The following is a 20,943-nucleotide window of genomic DNA, read 5'->3' as shown; positions in this document are numbered from 1 at the left end:
AATATCTGTTGTTTATGGGTTTAAAGTTAAGGACTAATTGCTTTGCTTTTTTACTGACTAGAAAACCACTCCCAAATTCGTTTTGGCTGCTATGTCCGCTATAGTATTGTAGCATTTGAAAATTCTTGGATATGTATTGAAATCCCCTCGTATTTGATAAAGTATCAAAGAATAATCTTAGTGTATTTCTGTTACCTTTCGTACAAGTTAAAACACCGAATTCTTCCAATTCATCTTAGCGTCGCCGAGTAAAATAAACCATTTTATAGTTTCTTTATATTTCACAGATATGCACGTCCTCGGCATTCTTTTGCGTTTCATATTCTGCGTTTTAAATAAAAATTTCCGTCAAGTGTTTTGTTATTTCAAATTATGTGAATGAATTTTAAAGATAATTTCGTCATTCTCGTTAGAATCGCTACCAGAGGTAGTCGATTTTAGCTGGGATCCAAATTTTTTCGTCGAATTTTTAAAGTTTTCTGTTTTTGCCCCTTTTCATGGAAATGTGTAGCAGTGTAAAGTAAATTTTGAAGTATTTGTAGTTACAGAGGAGGTTAAAAAAGTATTTAAGGGATTTGTGTCGCCTGCAGCAATTCTTATGTTCCAGTTTCCTGTTTTTTTAAGAAGTCCAGTCTGAAGTTTGTATCTAGTGCCGCCCATTTCAATCCTCCATATCCTAAGCAGCCGTTTCGAGATATTTTTTCCACAGTTTGGAGATGCAGTTTATGCGTGACAGAGAAGGTAATCCCAGAACTTTTTCAGTGTATTTTAGTGAAAATACAGGTAACTGTGTTTAATTTCAAAGTAAAGTAAACATTTTTTTTATAACAATAATTGCTTTCATAACAATTTAAATTTTTAATAATTAAAAAAATTGTAAATTTTAGAGTTTGACTTTAGCTGTCAATTTATTTGTTTTCAGTTTTTAAAATTTAATGTTAACATATGACAGCTAGCTTTATTATTTTTGATATTCATTTGTTTTGTTTTTAAAAAAGGTTAACCTTCATTGCAGTAACAATTTCTTTGTAAGTTTTTGTAGTATCTCCAAGTCCTAGAATTTGTAAACGGCTAGGACACATGTAAGTTTTTTTTGTTATTCTTGTACTCTGTAACTATTAATCTATATAGTAATTAGTGTCATTTATTCTTGTAACTGTTTGTGGTGAGACACAATAAATGTTTAATTTTTTTTCTAAACATTTTGTTTATTTCCCTCTCTAACCTCTTTCTTGAGTTTCATTTGAAAAGATATATTTTTTATATTTAATAATTATTTTAATAGTTACAACCAGCTGTTGTAATGGTTATAATTTGGCACCTCGAAGCGGCGTCCTTTTTAAATGTTATAGGTATTTCCTGTTTCCTTTTGTTTTGTTTGTCCCAAGAGATCCACGTTAGTACCCCTTTGTTTCATTTTTTGTAGTTGCACCAATCCGACGCCTTGCCATTTACTTATCCACGACCCCAGCTCTCCAAACAAACCTTGAGTGCCGTTCGCACAAGTTTCGATTTATTTTGCTTGCCCTATCTCGACCCCCATAATTTCTGTTCTCAATTTTCTACCCCTTATAATCTTACCCTATGGTAGGCAAATAATATTTCGTTACAGTATATAATAATGTTAACAATGTTACACTTTAATTGCCAGCCTGCGCATTTTAGATACCAAAAAATAAATTTTTGGTATTTTTCTCTTTTATTTTCTAATTATCTCTCTATTTCTTCGTCCCATCAATACATGAGTTTTCTTGGCTTTTTTATTTCGTATCCTAAAGCCTTCGCGGCTTCTTCTTGAATACTAATTTTTATATAGTGGTAATGTTCTCATTATTAGAGAATTGCTTTTGATTGAGGACCGGGGTTTTTATTTTGGAGTGCTCCTTCTCCTAGATCAGTAACTTTCACTGCAGATGAAAGGTATCACCTGCACCTAAATTGGTTAGCAATAGCTTATTTTTATAGTATTATTTTATGGCACACTTTTTTTGCATTTTACATAGTAAGTCGTGAATTTCAGCTGGTGCTCTGTAGCTGGTGCTCTGTAGCTGATTTTTATATTTCATTATTTGTATGTAAAAGTTAATATTTAATTCGATTTTTTAAAAAAACCTAGAAAATCGCGTCCAAAGATCACGTTTTTAATTACTTTTTGGTATTCCATGTCTCTAACTACTATCTTTAGAAAACTTTACGTACAATTAAAAAGCATTTCGTTTATTCGAAGTAAGCAAACATTCTTAAATTCTTGTTGTATAAGTAAAGTTATTTTAATGTATAAACGTGTTTGAGGTTACGGTGAAGACGTGAAAGATCCTATATTTAAATTAGTAACGTTCTTGGGAGCTTGTACCAAAAGTTAAACACGTTTTAGAATATAAACAAAAAAATAAATAAGGTATTTTATGCGAGTTCAACTGTAAAGTCGTGTAGTTCAGTTCTAGAATATTATAGACCAGTAAAACGTAGACTAGTTATTTGATTAAAGCTTGATGTTAGTCAAATAAGTAATATTATATATGAGTAATTACTATTTAAATGGGAATAAGGCACAATTAAAGGTTAAAGTAAGTTTATTGACGTTTCAATTTCCACTTCGGAAATCGTTCTCAAAATACAAACATTATTAAATTAAACAAATTTTGTTTTTTTGTTACTTGGTGAAAAATTCTCCTAATAATTTAATTTTATCTGACTCTTTTATATTGACAATTCAGACATACATTATACATTTTAAGGTAGACGACTTTAAAATGATATTGCCAATATTGTTGAGTTGCGTTCCTGGGACGACTTTACTTGTAAGATAGTTCATTCGATTACATGAAATCAACTTTAACTGGAAAATATCTGTCATAAAAACTGAAAGCATGTAATTCGTCTTTGAAAATACAACCATATGCCATGATGACAGTAAAATTCTCCTGTAAGTGATTCCATAGTAAATTATGAGGGAAAAAACAGGAAAAAAACCTCACAAATACTATCCCGACATGGGTCGTACATTTAGTTTACTTTCAATAAACACCAAATTCTTATTTTATATGTTTGTTATTTTAAAAACATAATTGATGTATCCTCGATATGTTACTGACTTACTAATACTGGTATTTTCATTTGAATACCTTCCTCTTTTAATATGGGTAACCAGATCCTACTACTTTCTGCTGAGGAATTTGCGACACAATTGGTCTCATTTAGCATAATTAGAGCCGCTTCTTTTATTTTTCTCTTTTTACTATCCGTTTCTTTTAGGAATACCGTTTCAATCATTCCATTGAACCCTATATTCATTATCCCATGCGTGTTTACATATTTGAGATCTATCAAATTCTCTACTTTCAATATAAGATTGATGTTCACTTAGTCTAACATTTAATGACCTTGATGTTTCACCTAAATAGAACTGGTCGCATTTAAAAGGTATTTTATAAATACAATTCTTTGTCCTTTCTGTTCACTGTTAGGATTGGTTTTAGACAAAGTAGATCTCAATGTGTTTGTTGTTTTGGATGTTGTTGAAATATTGAATTTATTTCCTATCCTTTTAAGTTTTTCTGATAATCCTTTTATGTATGGTATTGTTACCCTCCTCGTATTATTCCTTGTGTATCCTGTAGGATCTCGTTGTAATTTGTTCTATCACCTTACCTCTTATAAGGGGTGTTTTGTGTAAAACTTACTGAGGTCGCTGGTTAAATGACTAACATAATAACAAAAACAATGCAATATTTTGATTGTGAACAAATTAACAGTTAATTTAAATATCAGAAAAATACCTGGCCTAACTCATTAATGTTATCTGTACAAAGAAAAACACTTACCCGTTAAATATGGTGGGTTAATTGTAGCAAGTAGTAGAAGAGTAGCATCTACGCGGTCGCGACGCAAGGGACGCATACGTCCTGGTAAAACTAGAAGAGATGCTTACAATCAATAGATAGATTCAATCAATCAATCAGTCTTGGTTCAATCTGTTCTTTGTTGGCATTTGTAATTGTAAGCATAAAAATCTGCACCTAAAAATTCTATGTGGTGGCCACAGGAAGCGAACCTTCATAAATCATCAGAGTTTTAAAACCGTCGCCCAGCCTTGATGCCAAATTGCGTATACAATTCCGCAGAAATCTGATAGTCTAACAACAAGTGAATTTCTTTGAACTTAAAAACAGATTATCATGCGTTAGCCAGTTTGACAATGAGAGTTTACTAAATAGAAGAAAAAAATATACTATTATCTTAAGTGTAGAGTAAATAAATAATTAGAATATATAATTAAATAAGATCATATTACAATATAGTATTAAAAATCTTGAATGTAAAATATGTAAATAAATACTAAATACTTTCCCAAACAAGGGGTACAGTAAAAATCTCTCTATAGAAACAAACTTCATACATAGCAAAATATAATTGCTTACATTTTGCCAATTTCGTACGCTGTAAAAGATATTCAGATTTTTCTCAACAGCTGTACTAATATTCTTTGTAGTTTAATTGGTCGTTAATAGAATAGAATAGAAATATGCTTTATTGTCACTGAGAACAGTTTCTATTAGTATTGCTCTTTTTTGTAATTTAAAAATAACATCAGATTGGGCAGCTGTACTAGAACCTCAAAAAGGAAGACCATATCGAAGATGAAACTCAATCAAAGAACATATGTTATTTTGAAAGATGCTAAATTGATTTCCTTCGACACAGATTTTATTGCATGGCAGGCTGAGGCTAGTTTCTTACTTAACAAATCTATATGAAGAGACCATTGAAGGTTGGTGTCTCGAAATACCAAGAAATTTTACAGAATCAACAATATTGATCTGATTGTTATTAAGAAGCAATTGTTGAAGAGTTGCCTTTTCAGCTGGCGATTTTCAAGTGTAAAGGCGTCGTTTAGGCAGTTTAAAGAAAGTAATCATTACCGCAAGATTATTTTCTAGGCAGAATTCTATAAGGCATTCTCCTCTCTCATTTCGAACACTGAGTCCATATGGTCCTACAGTAGACTCAAATCTTCCTTCTCCAACTTTGGCGTTAAAATCACCCATGACTACTGTTATATCTCTAGATGTTGTATTTTGTAGGGTTTTTTGAAGGTCATCGTAAAATTTTTCAATTTCTTCCTCTGTTTTATCGGCGGTTGGCGCATAAATCTGAATAAGGTTTAATTTTCCATGTGTGGTCATCATTTGTATTAGCACAATTCTTTCCAATATTGGTATAAAGCCTACAACTGATTTTGCAACTTTTTTACTGACATTAATTGCTACTCCATATCGATGTTGGCTGTAGGTACTACTAGAGTAGAAAAGTCGACCAATTAGGTCGCCGGAGTTGAGCCATCTTGTGTCACTTATTCCAATATGTCGATCTTAAGTCGCATCATTTCTTGTTCTATGTTTCTTAGTTTACCAGGCTTATACATGCTTCTAACATTCCATGTCGCTATTTTAAAAGTTGAATTTTGTATTTTTAGTTCGCAGGGATTTCGTTGGTTAACGACCTGAGGAGCCCTGTCATCATTGTTTTTTCTCCCCCTGCCGAATATTGGCATCCGAGAACCATGATTAGTACGGTTATGCTTGTCACTAACTGCCATGACGATTTCTAGGGGTACTCTACGAGTCTTTAATGCAGTGGTTCCCCATTACCTTCTGCATCCTTATGCCGTTGACCATTCCTTGGTTCATCCGTCTTTGAGATAGATTTCTCTTCTTCTTCTTGCAGTACCGTCTCCTATCGGAGGTTGGCTACCATTACAGCAATCTTTACTTTGTTGGCTGCAGCTCTGAACAACTGTATTGAACTGCACCCATATCACTCCCTTAAATTTCGCAACCAGGAAATCCTCCTACTTCCCACATTTCTCTTTCCCGAGGTTTTTTCTTGCATTATGAGTCTAAGCAGAGAGTACTTTTCTTCTCTCATTATGTGGCCCAGATATTCCAGTTTTTTCGTTTGTAGGGTTTTTATGACTTCGCATTCCTTCCCCATCTTCAGCAGAACATCTTGATTTGTTACTCTTTTTGTCCATGGTATTTTCCACATTCTCCTGTAACACCACATCTCGAATGCCTCAATGTTTTTGATGTTTATCTTTTTCAGTGTCCAGGCTTCCATGCCGTACAGCAGAACGGAGAAAACATAGCACCTTAACATTCTCGTTCTTAAGTTTATATTTATGTCCCGGCTGCATAGGAACTTTTTCATTTTGACAAACGATTGTCTCGCTATCTCTATTCGCCTCTTGATTTCTCTTGTCTGGTCATTAGTATCAGTGAAATTGATAATGGAGATATATATATATATATATATATATATATATATATATATATATATATATATATATATATAGAAATATATTTCTCTATCTCAGGACAATCTACCAGCTCCTCCGCCCAAAACCATTGGCCACTATTTGACTTGATTCTATATCAACCCTAAAATCGAGGGTTGCCACTTACGCCATCCGCACCGTCCGAAGTTTTGCTTCTCCAGCGTGGCTGCCGTTGTGGACTTCATCCGTAACCCTGGACAAGGGACCCTAAACAGGTACTAGTTTCCCGGGTCAGGAAATCCCCGGAATCTGCGGAGGGCAGGGATTGATTCATTTTCCCTGATAGGACTATCTTCAAGAATTTAAAGAGTACCTACCCGCTACACTATCTAGATAACTAACCCCTGCTAAAATCCTGATAGCTTTGTTTTGCATTCTAAAAATTTGAAGTGTATTTGGTAAATTGCTCCATATAATTAATCCATAGTTTAGGTGAGCGTGACAACCCTTGCTAAGTAGTTGGCGAATAACAAATAATGACCTTGATAGCTTTTTATTTCGTTGTATTTCGTTATTTCGAGATATGAGCCGACCAGTTCAGTCGATTATCTATGGTTATTCCAAATAGCTAAACAGTCTCTTTGTGATCATTATGTAAATTACTTGCAGATATAACCAAATTTTGCATTTTATCAGAGTTAAGTTTTAGTTTGTTTGCAGCAAACCATGTGCTGGATTTAGTAGAAACTTCCTCATAAGACATTTTTAAATCATCATTATTTTTTCCTGTTATAACGTACGTCGTATCATCATCTGCGAATTGTATGGATTTATACGGAGATCTGAATTTAGGCAAATCATTGACATGAATAATAAACAAAAGAGGTCCCAAGACTGAACCTTGTGGGACTTCATGTTTTACAGATAGAAAGTCGGAGAGATGACCTTTAGAAATTACCGCCTGGTGTCTGCCACATAGATAAGAAGTTATAAGCTGAAGAGGTATACCTCTTAATAATAAGCTTAAGAAGTATACGCAGTCAAGAGCATTCGACAAGTCGCAAAGAGAGATTGCTATGCGATTGCCGCGTTCAAGCCCCTCAATCACCTCGCTCACAACATTAAATACCGTGTTCGTAGTAGAAAGAACGAGGGATGAACGTGTTGATGAAAACCCGATGAAAGTCAAATGATTGGATATAACCCTAAAGAAAATTAACAACCGATATGGCCCGTAGCAGAAAATTAATGTAGTCGACTCTACCTAATGAAAGAATAAAAAGAATGCTGACGGTATCGATCAAACATTGTTAAAAATCCAATTTAAACTTTCCACTGACGGTTTAATATGCTTTGAAAAGACGGTGGCTTATCAAATTTTCAAATTAACTTTTAAACTAACTCATTCATGTAACCGTAATACAATTAAATTATTTAATAATTTCCCGATTATAAAATTTTTCAATTTTATTAAACCAAAATCCGTAAAATTATTGTATACACGAAATTAATCAGTCATCTTATTTACACCCAGCTTCCTTCCTTTTACTCCTTTTGACGAAAATGCGCCTGTCATCGCCGTAACAACGCGTAGAAATTAAAAATTGACCGGAGTTCCAGATTACAAAGGCCTGCGAGATTAACCTGTCATAACAGAATTCTTCGTTAACAGTAAATTAATTATTAAAAGGTCCATTGCATTAAGCAGCTTTCCCTGGTAGTTTGTATAAATAAGTGAATATATAAATAGTTTGGACCCGAATCACTCGAGATTAAATTTATTATACAGTTCCTGCTCATATGGTTTTTGATAAATAGATTAAATAATAATCTAAACGGTAACAAACGAGCAGTTATACAGGCATTACATGTAGTAAAGAAACCTAACGAGTGAGGTCAGACAATATTCCAGAAGATATGGACAGTGGTTAGGAAAACGGGATAATTTAGTTAGAGCTTTGTTTAGTTTAAATTGAAACTACGAGTATACAAAGGAGGTTCGTGTACAGACACAGAAGTAATTTTCAAAATCGTTCAGAGTATCGGTTCAAAAAGTTTCTTTTTCATAAAAAATATGTAAAAATTTTGAAGATTTATACAATCAAACGTTCATGTAAAAGTAATTCAAAATTAATATTATAGAAACTAACTTGTCTATCCTCCTAAGACCTGACCTGATCTTTTTTGTTTTTTTTTATATATATACAAGGATTTCCACAGTTTTCACTGTATTCCTTCACTCAACCGTTTTCTCCAATTTTTCCTGTTTAGCCAGTCCCCTTCCTGTAGGTTTCTTCTACTCATTGCTTCGTCCACCTCATCTCTGAAAGATCTTCGGGGTCTGCCTCTCTTTCTTCTTCCTATCGGGCTCCACTCTGTTATTCTATTTATCCACCGATTTTGGTCTGCTCTTCTGACATTTCCGTACCAGGTTAACCTCTTCTGTTCGATGTAGTCTATTATGTCGGAGTTCATTCCCATTCTCCTCTTAATCTCCATGTTATTTATTCTATCTCTTCTTGTTACTCTGCAGCTTCTCCTTAGGAATTCCATCTCTGTTGCTCTTATTTTGTTTTTGGTTTTCTTATTTATTGTCCAATTTTCACACCCATAAGTGAGGATACTTCTTGTCATGGTATTATTTTTTTTTCTTTGTTTTCATGCTGATGTTCTTATCCCATAGTACCGGGTTCAATTTTCGTATGCAGTCTCTTGTTTGTCCTAGTCTATTTTTTATATCTTCCTCCGTTGTTCCTTTGTTTGATATTATGAAACCTAAATACTTATACTTGTCTGTTCCTTTGATTTGTTTACCTTCGTCTATTTCCAGCTGTTTTATTTCTGTATTCTCCGTTGTTAGGTATTCAGTCTTTTTTAGGTTTATTTCCATCCCATTCTTTGTATATTCCTGCTCCAGTTTTCTCATCATAAAACTGAGGTCATCCTCGTCTTGTGCGATCACTATTTGGTCGTCGGCAAAACTTATATTTGGTCGTCGGCGTATATAGATATTCGTTCCTTACTGGTATACCCATTCCTTCGCACTTTCTTTTCCATGGTTTCAGGGTTTTTTCCAGGAATATTTTGAACAGGGTGGGGGATGTCGAGCAACCCTGTAGTAGTCCCTTTGTCGTCTTAAATGGACTGCATATTCTATTGCCCGTTTTGATAGCTACTTCGTTATTCTTGTAGAGTGCTTTTACCGCGTTTATTAATCTTCGCGGAACTTCGATGTCTTCCATTGCTTCCCATAGCTTGGTTCTAGGTATTGAGTTATATGCCTTCTTAAGATCAACAAAAGCCAGATGGACGGATCTATTTTTGGCCATTCTTTTTTCTATTAGTTGTTCGACCGTGTAAATGTGATCTAAGCATGCTTTCCCCGCTGTGAAACCTGCCTGGTCTTCTCCGATTTTATCTTGTATATATATTTCTAATTTTTCCTTTATGGTCTTTCCATACAGTCTGCCTATAGACGATATAATGCTGATTCCCCGATAGTTTTCGCAGTTTTTTCTATTTCCTTTCTTGTATATTGATGTCATATATGCTTGGGTCCATTCTGCCGGTAAGTCTTCTCCATTCAGTTCTCTCTCAAACATTTTATGTATCATACGGAATAACTTTTCCGATCCGTTTTTTATCAATTCATTTGGTATTCCGCCGGGACCTTCTGCTTTTTTGTTCTTTAGAGTTTTGATCGTTCTTTTTACCTCAGCTAGGCTTAATTCGATTTCGTCATGTGTGTAGATTTCTATTCCCTCTATTTCTGATTGTTTGAATTCGGGGCGGTCTTCGGTTAGCAATTTTTTATAGTATTCTTGCCATTCGTTTTCTTTGATTTGACCGATCTTGATTTTCTCTGTCTTATTTCTTTGGAGCGACTTTGAGATGCGCCATGACTCTGAATTTCTCGTTCCTCCTATGTGCTGTTCTATCTCTGTGCATGTTTTTTCCCATCTTTCATTTTTTTCATTTGCTACTTTTCTTTTCACTTCTTTATTTTTTTTTTCTGTATAGTTCCAAGTCCTCATAGTTTTTTGTGTTCATGTATTTTATATGAAGTTCTTTTTTTCTCTTTTATGCATGTTAGTGTGTCTTCGGTTAATTTCGTAGTTTGGTGGGTGTATTTTTGGTCCACTTCTTCAAGAGCTTCTAGGGCTGCTGTCTTCATGCAGGTTTTTATGTGTTCGTATGTTTGTTCTAATGATTCATACCGAAACTCTTCTAGCTTTTGGTCCAATCTTCGCTTATATAGGTCTTTTATTGAGTCTTCTTCTAATAAATTGATTTTGAATTTCTTTTCTTGTGTTGAGCACGCATTGACAGGTGTAGCCGGAGCCGTAACTTGGTCAGACTCTCCCTGGGTCGGTTTCTGTTGGGTCCATATGAAGGGGAATTCCATCCAAGCGATTACTAGTTTGTGATCTGTGCCGCATTCTGCGCCTCGCTTTACTCTCACGTCTTTTATTTTTATCGAGCTTTGGTGGTTTACTATAACATAATCAATAATAGACCTCAATTTTCTTGTTTCTTGTGTCCAAGTGTATTTGTGTATGTCTTTATGTTTGTAGAAGCCGTTTGTGATCTTTAAGTTGTTTATTTATTAATTTTTTTTTTTGATTAAATAATAGAATTCGTATGAATTTTAGTATAAAAACACATGTTTTTCTAAACTTTAATTTTTGTGCTTAATGTAAAAAACATGTCTAGTCAAAAGGACATCAGGATTGTATCAATACAAAATTATTGTAAATGAAATTGTTTAAAGCAATTGTTATTTTCCGATAACATAAAAATATGCCACATGATTCACAATGAACTTTTGTTTTACCCTTATAGTTTTTTTTTACGATAAGAATAAAATGACGTCACACAGTGATCACGTGCATCGTTGCCAAACTATTTTTCCATTTCTTATATTCATTTTAAACACATATAACCTAACTTTTCATTTTCTTCTTTTAAAAACAAGTTGGTCACTTTTGATTTACAAATTGTAAATGTTTAATACACTCATAACCTGACTTTTCTTTGTTTTATTTTAACACTTTTGTGTTAAATTGTTAAGTTGTAAATTTTTTAAATTTTTACCCATCTTTTATAACTAATGTTTTATATCTTACTAAAAATGAAGTTTTATAGGGTACAAATTTATGGTTCCAATTATTTTTAACACAAAAATGATTAGATAGTTATCATAAGAAACCAAAGTTTTTTTGGAATTGATAAATAGGCCATTATTAGTATGGATACAAATTGTGGAACTTGCAAGAAAATTCAAGCATAGAAACAGATTATTCTTTGTAACTGTTACGATTTACAGAACCTCAAATGTCAAGAATTTAAACTTAAAAAAAGAACTTTGTTCATGGAGCAAACAATGTATAACAAACAGAAGTTTATAATCAGATTTGTCACTGCATTGAGTTTTGATTTCATGTTAAACATTTATGTGAATACAGTACTACTGCAGCATTCAATAATTAATTGGAAATTATTTGTAGATGAAGAAACATATTATATTTGGATATTTGAATATCATTGGAAGCTATTCATATTAATTTACTTCTTAGAAAACTACAGTATTATGCACACCACACCAAAGTATAATGTATACTAGATTAATTAATATTGAAGTTCTATTATTCAGAAATCCTTAACAATGTAAAAATTCTGTTAGTTATAGCTGTTTTATACCAGTATACAAAATTATTTAGATTTTCTAACTCACCTGACTATCTGAATCAAATACAAAGATACCTTTTAAATAAATATATATTACAGAACTGTACTTTTATTAGAACAAAATTACAATGCCTATATAATTCTTTTTTCAATAAAATTAAAAGACTTCATCACCACCATCAATACAAAAATCGTCATCATCATCATGATTATCATCTTTTGCTAAATCAATAACTACAGGGCTAATGTCTTCACGATCAAAAACAATTTCTCTATCCCACCAGCGCTGTAACTCAGATTCTGTACTCTTTATTGTTTTTGACCATACTTCTGGTGTAATTTGCGCCAGGGACTCCTTCCACACTGCTAAAGACTTTGCAGTAGAACTGCCATTTGTGCCATCATGATCAGAGTAATACCGTTTACTTATTGCTCAATTGCATTAAAAATACAATGGTATGGAGAAAGTCGAAGAACTCTATGCCCATATTGTTCAGCCATTCTATCTACTTCATATATTGGTTCTGGTTTATTCCTATAAGCAATGAAATATTAAAAGCATATCCAGTTGCACAAATTTAATTAAAAACATACCTCTGGACCAGTTCAAGCAATTGAGGTTTTAACATTGTTTGTTCGTGTGCAATATTGTTATTTTCCAACCACTCTTTTATTTTAGCATTTTTTAAAACAGATGTAGGAGCTTTATTGATTATTGTGCTATGATATGGAGCATTATCCATTATAATAATTAATGATTTCTCTAAATGATTCAACAGCTAATCTTCAAACCATTGCAAAAAGTTATGACGATTCGTTTCTCCATGGTAGTCGCAGTTCTTTGTTTTGGATGAAAAAACCAATACAGCTCCCCGAATAAATCCATTACAATTTCCTGAATGGAGAACAATGTATCTAAAAAATAGTTTAAATTTCTAAATAAAATATAATTTAAATTACCAAATATAATATAAATAATATGCAATTAGTTGTCTTGGCTATTATTGAAGGTAATGGTAAATGCTACAAACAATGTTCTTGTGTAGTGCAGCAGTATAATATTGATGAATTTGATTTTTTGTACATTCATTATAATTTTAAAACGATGATAAAACTAAGCATAACTTCCCATTTTCCTCTTTCATACTTGCTATGGCGTGTACAAGTTATGCCTTGTGATATCCGTGCGATCATAGGCAGTCATGTTGTGGGAGGTACTCCTTTTATCTGCAAAAAGATTATCATTATATCTTTTCCATTTTTTTCATTTGTTCTTCTGCGCTACTATGAATTTTGTGTTGTTCAATTATAAGAACATTATTATTGCTCTTTTTATATTGAACTGAAGTCTGTCCGATGTGGTTGTACATATTAAATGAGTTTTATTAGTCTCCAACTGTTCTATATCCCTGCATTGTCCCGTTAAACATTCTTCCTTTGCTATTTTTATATCATCTGCGAAGGTCCATTAATTGTAAAATGTCTTCGTTTATTCAGCATTTGCATGTGGTCTTATCTCGTTTTAACTTTTTTCACTAATCTCCAAAATAGACGTTTGTATCTGCCTTCAAGTATCTTCAGTGTACTTCAGTTGTTATTATCTAAATGCTGTCCAATCTTGAATTTAATTTGACAAATACTTCTGTTCTTACTGTTGTGTCAGAGAGCTGTCTTCCTTTCAGAGTACCTATATATTGCATTTATTGAGCCTTTGTGTACTTTTTAAATGTAATTTGATGTTGCAGCTAATAAGTAGTGACCAATGAAAACGTCGAGTCCTTGACATATTTTGACGTTTAGTACAGTATTCCTGAATATTTTGTTAATTATGATGTAATCTATTTCATTCCAAACACTTACATCTGTATTAGAAATCCATTTTTGGTTTTTTTTATAATGTGTATAAGATATAATTCGGTCTTCTTCCTGACAAAATTCAGGACCCTTTAAATGTTGTTAAATTTTAGAATGTTTTTACTCGTATATTTTGTGGCTTCCCACATGTATACCTAGTAAGTTTTAAACCACATTCGCTTTTAACTTTACGTTGGTTTTAATTGGTGGTAATACTTATTCCAGATAACAGCACTGATGATGGAATAGTCATTCCGAAGACGTTCTGTGATGTATCCCGAAAGAGTTCTTTTAAATATTTATACCTTTTTATAAAGGATTTTTTGATTAAAATTTTTGTGTCCTATGGTATACAGCCGACTACAGGATATTCGTTTTCCATGTGGGTTTGTGTAATTCCCCAACTAGACTATAAATAGTCTTGCCCATCTTAAGTATGTACTTTAAAAAGTTTAATATTGCCATAATTTGATCTTTATTAATGGCATTAAATATCTCAAACTCATTTTCGTAGAATTTTTTGAAAACGTGTCTCATATGTTTGGTGTTTACTTCATTTAAAAATTATTATTCTTATTTTATTTCACTGGGTTTTCAGGTGTTTTCCTGGAATTCAATAGTATTCCTTAAATAAATAAATTTCTTTAGTACCATTTATATATCTCATAAAGAAAAACTTTATTGTTTTGTTTTGAGGTCCTAAGGTACATGCGACTATAATAATCCGGACGAGTAAAACCCATTTGGGAAAATTCGCTGGTGTGAGGACTAAACGCTGCATTGTTACTGTTACCCCAGGTGCCACATTGCCGGGGATGACCAATTCGTGCTGGCGTGTCGTGTTTTTGCAGTGACAGGCACAAAGTAAGTCTTAATTAAAAATGATGTGCTCACGAATATGGACCTAATACAATTGAATTTTTAATATTGCACAAACGTATCGCATTCTGAGGAAAATATAATAACTGAATTAATAGTTAAACAAAATAAGTAGCACATCAGTTTCATTTTTTGCAGCAGTAAAACAGAAAAAGAATTTTGATGGAATATCTGAAAAGAGTTATCTAAAAATATTATCTCATTAGATCAGTAAATATTCAAAACTGATGATAATGATGGAATATAAATAGAAAAATAAAATACTTTAATCCTACCTACTCTTTTTTAAGAAAAAAAAAAGATATATCGTTTAAAAAGTAAAAAAAAAACTACAGCTTTTGCAAATCATCTAAGGAATGTATTAACCTGCACAACTGAATAAGAACGGAAATAAACCAGCTTGAACTGCCAACCTGCACAACTAAAGAAGAACATAAATAAACCAGATTAGCTTGAAGTGCCAACACAAAATTGAATAAAAAAAAGCTAAATGTAAAAGAAAAAAATGGAATTTTGACTACGGTCTATAACCTCATACCTCTGATCATAATTTGGATACTCGCCTCCGACCGTCGTATTTTGGTCTCGGTGTTCATGTATTTGTTCAGCCATATTAGACATTTTTAAAACAGACATGTGTGTACATGTCTGATAGGTATTTTGTTGTTTTAAGGATTACTTCGAATACCTTTACTACTTTGACCTTTTGTTACTACAGTTCTTCATGATGTTAAAATCTTTTATCTCTCAACTGGTTTTTCTATGCGCGTTCATCGGATATCTTTTAAGGGATTAAAAAAGTGTAAGCTTAGATTTTGATCGGAAACCGTTATCTTTTCTCTTCACCCGTTTCCTCTCTTAGAAGGGGCTGTGTAACATTTTTTTTTATTTTTATTCTTTTATATACAGATATACATCCTTCAACATACTAATGATATGCTACTGAGTGTCTCATGACGCTTTAAAATGTCCTTTACTACATTTTGGTTAATTGGTGAAGATATAGCATATTTCTATTCATAGCAAGGTCTATTAAAACTTGCAACCCTCTTACATCGCGGGGTTTAGATCAAAAGTGTCTGTAAGTAGACACACTATACTTTGTTTCTAGAACTCTTTTGTAGATTAATAGACTTTACTGAGTTAGACAGTTGTCATGTTCGCTAGCTAATAATTCTAGGAATTAGAGAAACTAATGTATAGGAGATGAGTCAATTATCATAATCTTAAGAATTGTTTTTATTGTTGGAGAATTTTAGGATACTGGTTTCGAGACTTACAATATATGCTCCATCATCAGGCCACAGTACATAGATTTTTGTTCTAACAAAAGCTATAAGCTAAAAACAACATGAAACAAATAGTGAACACCTTATATAAAACAATAGTTAAAATCAAAATTAAATTAATCAAGCAAATAACTATAACATTAATTAAGTAAGAAAGTTAACCATGTGCCAGTCGCGTCTTTTATTTTGATTCGAGCGGTCTCGCTGCGGTCCTTAGGTCCGCATGATGAACTATCAGTTGTTTCGTGAGAATAGGTTGCATGTCATACAAAATAATTAAATTAAAACAAATTTTATTACAAATTAAAATTTTATATAAATGAATTGTATTGATTCAAAAATTTAGAAAACAAAAACGAAATTCTTCTTTAGTATTATAACTGTAATCTCCATCGTCGGTTTCGAGGCAGATAGCGCAGGTAACTTTTCTTTGGCAATGCTGTAGACTCTAGACATACAAATTTGTTACAGGAACCGCAAATAATTGTCGTTTTTCTGTTCTTGTGAGAACCACACTTGTCGCATGGTCATTTCTTTCTTGTATTGTCTATGGTATTATTATCTTGAACATTCCCTCTGTATTTTTGTAAAATAGTTTGAATATCACTGAGAAGTTTATTCAGTTGGGCTCTTTTTTTTAGATGGGAACCCATGAGTTCAAATGCCAAATCGTTGAGGTATTTTCGACGTCTAATCAATTTTTGCGACTCATTATTGGCGTCATAGATAATTTTCGAATTTATACTGGCAATATCTAAGATTTTAAAAAATAAAGCCAATGGCCACCTTCTTGTAATTCTTTGGGTAGTATATGATGAACAAATTTGGTCAACTGTGTCAACAGCACCTTTGGTACTATTGTAATCTAAGATTATTTCCGGTTTGTCAGTTTCAGGATCAATTTTTCTAGAGTAATGCATTTTTGACAGTAAAACAACTAACTTATTATTTTTAGCAACATAGGACACAATAGTGGTATCATATTGATATCCAAAAAGGGAAGAACCAACTGGTCTACTTGCAGTTTGGAGAAATTCTATCGGTTTGTCAGCTTTATTTTTTCTTAAAGTCCCAATAGTAGTAATTTAATTTTCTAGTAACTTTTGCGACAGTGGATAGCTTGCATAAAAATTGTCAGTAGTCAGATTTCTATTTGATTTTAGTAATGAATCAATTAGTCTCATTACTATGTCAAATGGTTTATTGGACGTCACATATGGTCCAGGTTTTTTTTTGCCGCAGTATAGGTCAAACGTCCAAGTGTAAAATGTTTTGCTGTCAACCAATGCATATAATTTAAGCCCATTTTTTGCCGGTTTCTTTGGTATGTATTGGATAAATCCACACCGTCCTCCAAAGGGATGTAACATTTCGTCTATGGTAATAAATTCTCCAACACAATAGTTTTTTTGTCATTTTTCGACAAATTTACTATAAATGTCTCTAATGGCGGAAAGTTTGTCTGATGTTTTACGGTCTCTTCTTGTCCTAAAGTCGTCAAATCGTAGAGACCGTAATAGAAATAAAAACCTTCTATAACTAAAGACGGCACTAAGTATCATCATTTCTGTACCGTCTTTTACCCATAGCTCTAAAACATTGACATGGTTTCCCTTTTTTATAAAAATTTAAAAAAATACAACAAAAAGGGCTAGTACTTCATCACGATTGGTAGGTTTGCCATCTCTCTGTCTTGAATACTTCATAACTACTTTTTCCTGAATAAATAAGTTAGTCGATGTAACAATTTCGTCAATCATTTCAAGAGAAATGACTTTTAAAAATTCTTCCATCTTTGAATATGTCTCTTTGGCATGTATAGTTGGCCTAGGTGATATTTTGACAAAATTTTTAGATTTAGGTTTAGTACCTGATACAAGCTCCTTACTACTCCATATTGTGTCATTATTTTTACCTATATAAAATCTGTTGTTTTCATCTTCTACCTCATTCGATCTCATGTCCATATCTATCACCATAACTTCCTCTTCAACTTCAAATTCAATTTCAGGTAACTTGGACTCGCTCTCTTCACCGTCTCTTTCATCACTAAAATCCACTATTGCTTCTTCGTCATCACTCCATATACATATGTGCTGCTATTTCTTCCAACTCATCCTGACGTAAAACTTTACAATTTATAGCATTTCTGTTCCTAAAAAATATCTATACGTAATACCGTTTGCTTTGTTTCGCGAAAAATACGGTCATATAAAAATAACTAAAATCACTTACATGATCAGTCGCACAAGGGAACAGAGGTCCAAAAACACGTACTAATCTGTATCAAAGACTGATACACACTGAAGGTCATTTTCTAGTCGGGCCATGTCTGTATAAAGTGTTGCCCACCATCGTCAGGAAAGCATACCTAGGGACATCATTCGATATAATGATGAATATGTAAACAATTTCAAAATGTATCACAGTGAGGACCTCTGTTACCCGACGCGACTGCCGCAGGATAAAATAGAATAGAAATATGTTTTATTGTCACTAAAAATTGTTCAATATTATGGACAATGCTTACAAAAAGTCAGAAAAATAACAATAACCAATTAAAATTTACTAAAATTACATAAATCGTCAATATAACAAAATAAAAGATAATAAAATACGCAATCCATTGCAAAATTTAAATAAATTGCAAATTACATAATAAACCCTTACGAACTAATAAGTGTAAGTTGCTGCATGTGATACCCAAATAAATAAATATATATGTATATATTGTTATGATTGTTTATTTTGACTTTAATCTTAGTTTATTGAGCCAATAAAAAATATAACTTATTTGTTATCAAAATTAAAATAAACTCCTTATATTACCAGTGTTCGATGGATTCAAAGATTTTCTAGTTGTCTTTTATCGGGATAGAGAAGAAGGATAAGAATAAAAATTATTATATTACAAAAATTTACGTTTCTTTATTTTATATGAACGAATAAAAACAATTATCAAATTCTGTCGTTATCTTATCAAACAGCATACAAGAAAATAAATCAAATTTTTATAATAATAAGATTTTAAATCTACATACATTTATATTAAGTGAAAACCAATTTTACTTAAATTTTTCTTTACTTGAAACTAGAAACAACAAAACTTTAAACTTTTGATTAGCCTAACAAAACCTCAGTTCTTAAATTTGAATGCTAATGACCATGATGTCAAAACCGATTCTTCACAGATATAAAATTCAATTGTACAAAACACTTACAGCTTATTTTCTTATTGAGTTGTATGTTGGAACATACCCAGAAAAGTCCAGTCTCCTCAACGATGTGATCTCTCCTCTTTGGCACCTTGGCTCCTTCCTAACGTCTCTGCAAACCTCCTGCAGACTACACAAAAAACACCTGATTCACTTCTCCAAACTCAGCTACTTATTTATGACACAAGGACTTCCTTTTGTCAACTTGATGCCGTAAAACTGCTTTCACATATACTTCACAAAATGCCCACGGTAGATACAAGGACCTCTTTTAATCTACTTGTTATCTCCTTCTGCAAAACTATTCACTTGTTTTCACAATGCCGGTATCCAAACTCACGAAACCACACTCTATCTTGAGACAAAACGACTGTTTCTTTCGATGACCAAATTATAACTGACTTCTCCGGTTCTCATGATCGGCTCACAAATTCCCATTTAAAAACGACCGTCCAATCAAAAGCTCAAATTGTGTTTACCATAATTTTGGAAAAGCCTAATTTCGGTTTCAGAGAAAAACTAAATAGCTTACTTTAAAATTGGTTTTGTCAATACACAATTTATACATATTTCAAAAGATTAGAATATGGTCATTTAATACTCGATTATACAAACAATGAAAAGATTAACTTACAGGTAAAATGTCTTTATTTCGATGGATTTTTTTATTTATTTTTCTTTGGTTGGGAAAGTAGAAACATAACAATATATATATATATATATATATATATATATATTAATTATTTAGTTACTTGTACCTTAATGTACTGTAATTTATTAGTTATTCGCTAAGGAAACTCTTCCACTGAATAATATGGTCTTTCATACAGATAGGCTTTTGTCAATTTACGGAACTTAAGGAAAGAAGTTTTAGATTTAAGTTGCAGCAAAGGGAGATGGTTGTATATATTTTTGCCGAATATAATATAGATTTCTTTACTAACTCAGTGGACGGGATTGGTAAATACACATCACAGGTTGAATTTCTCTTAGAGTAGCCATGCTGGAGTAGTCATGTAGATCTTGCTAGAAAAACATATAGGTGTTTACGAATTAAGCAAACAGTCTCTAAAATATATAAGGAGGGAAGAGTTAAAATCCCGTGATTTTTGAAGCAGTTTCTGTAAAGAGTTATTCTACTGTGACCAAAAAGATACCGTATTGCTCTTTTTTTTTAATTTAAAAATAACATCATATTGGGCAGCTGCACTAGAACCCCAAAAAGAAAGACCATATCAAAGATGAGACTCGAACAAAGAAAAATATGTTATTTTTGAAGATGCTAAATTGATTTCCTTCGACACAGATTTTATTGCATAGCAGGCTGAGGCTAGTTTCTTACTTAACAAATCGATTTGAAGGGACCATTTAAGGTTGCTATCTATAAAAAGACCAAGAAATTTTACCGAATCAACAATACTGATCTGGCTCTTATTAAGAAGCCAAGGGTTGCAGAGCTCCTTTATTGGATAATGCTACTATCTTATGCACGTTAAAAGAGAGTAAATTATAGTCGGACCAGGTTTTTATTTTAAATAAATCGGTAGTTATAGTATCATCAGCAAAAAGAAAAAGTTTTCCATCGATTTTTAAGTTAGTGATGTCATTTATAATGATAAGGAAAAGTAGAGGATCCAATACTGAACCTTGTGGTACTCCACATACAATGCTTTTGTGACTAAAGTCAGGATCATTTGCTCTAACTAGTTGTTTCCTATTCCTCAAAGTAAGACTGGAACCA

General features: G+C 32.5%; 2 protein-coding genes across 3 annotated transcripts in view; one reads left to right on the top strand and one right to left on the bottom strand.

Annotated features, from left to right (window-relative positions):
• LOC140443381 (uncharacterized) overlaps positions 1 to 20,943 on the top strand; it is a 742,015-nt gene that overhangs the window by 294,665 nt on the left and 426,407 nt on the right. The gene's annotated exons all lie outside the window — the stretch shown is intronic.
• On the bottom strand, positions 16,515 to 16,907 carry LOC140444282 (uncharacterized). Its single transcript, XM_072536031.1, has one exon. It carries the CDS (start codon positions 16,905 to 16,907, stop codon positions 16,515 to 16,517), a length of 393 nt encoding a protein of 130 aa, XP_072392132.1.

This window comes from Diabrotica undecimpunctata, chromosome 6 (genome assembly GCF_040954645.1).
Source record: "Diabrotica undecimpunctata isolate CICGRU chromosome 6, icDiaUnde3, whole genome shotgun sequence".
Taxonomy (NCBI): Eukaryota; Metazoa; Arthropoda; class Insecta; order Coleoptera; family Chrysomelidae; genus Diabrotica; species Diabrotica undecimpunctata.
Note: the sequence above shows the minus strand (reverse complement) of the source record. Positions and strands in the feature narration are given on the sequence as shown.

Excerpts from the sequence above, each read along its gene's own strand:
- LOC140444282 (XM_072536031.1), bottom strand. The coding sequence starts at position 16,907 with ATGCATTACTCTAGAAAAATTGATCCTGAAACTGACAAACCGGAAATA.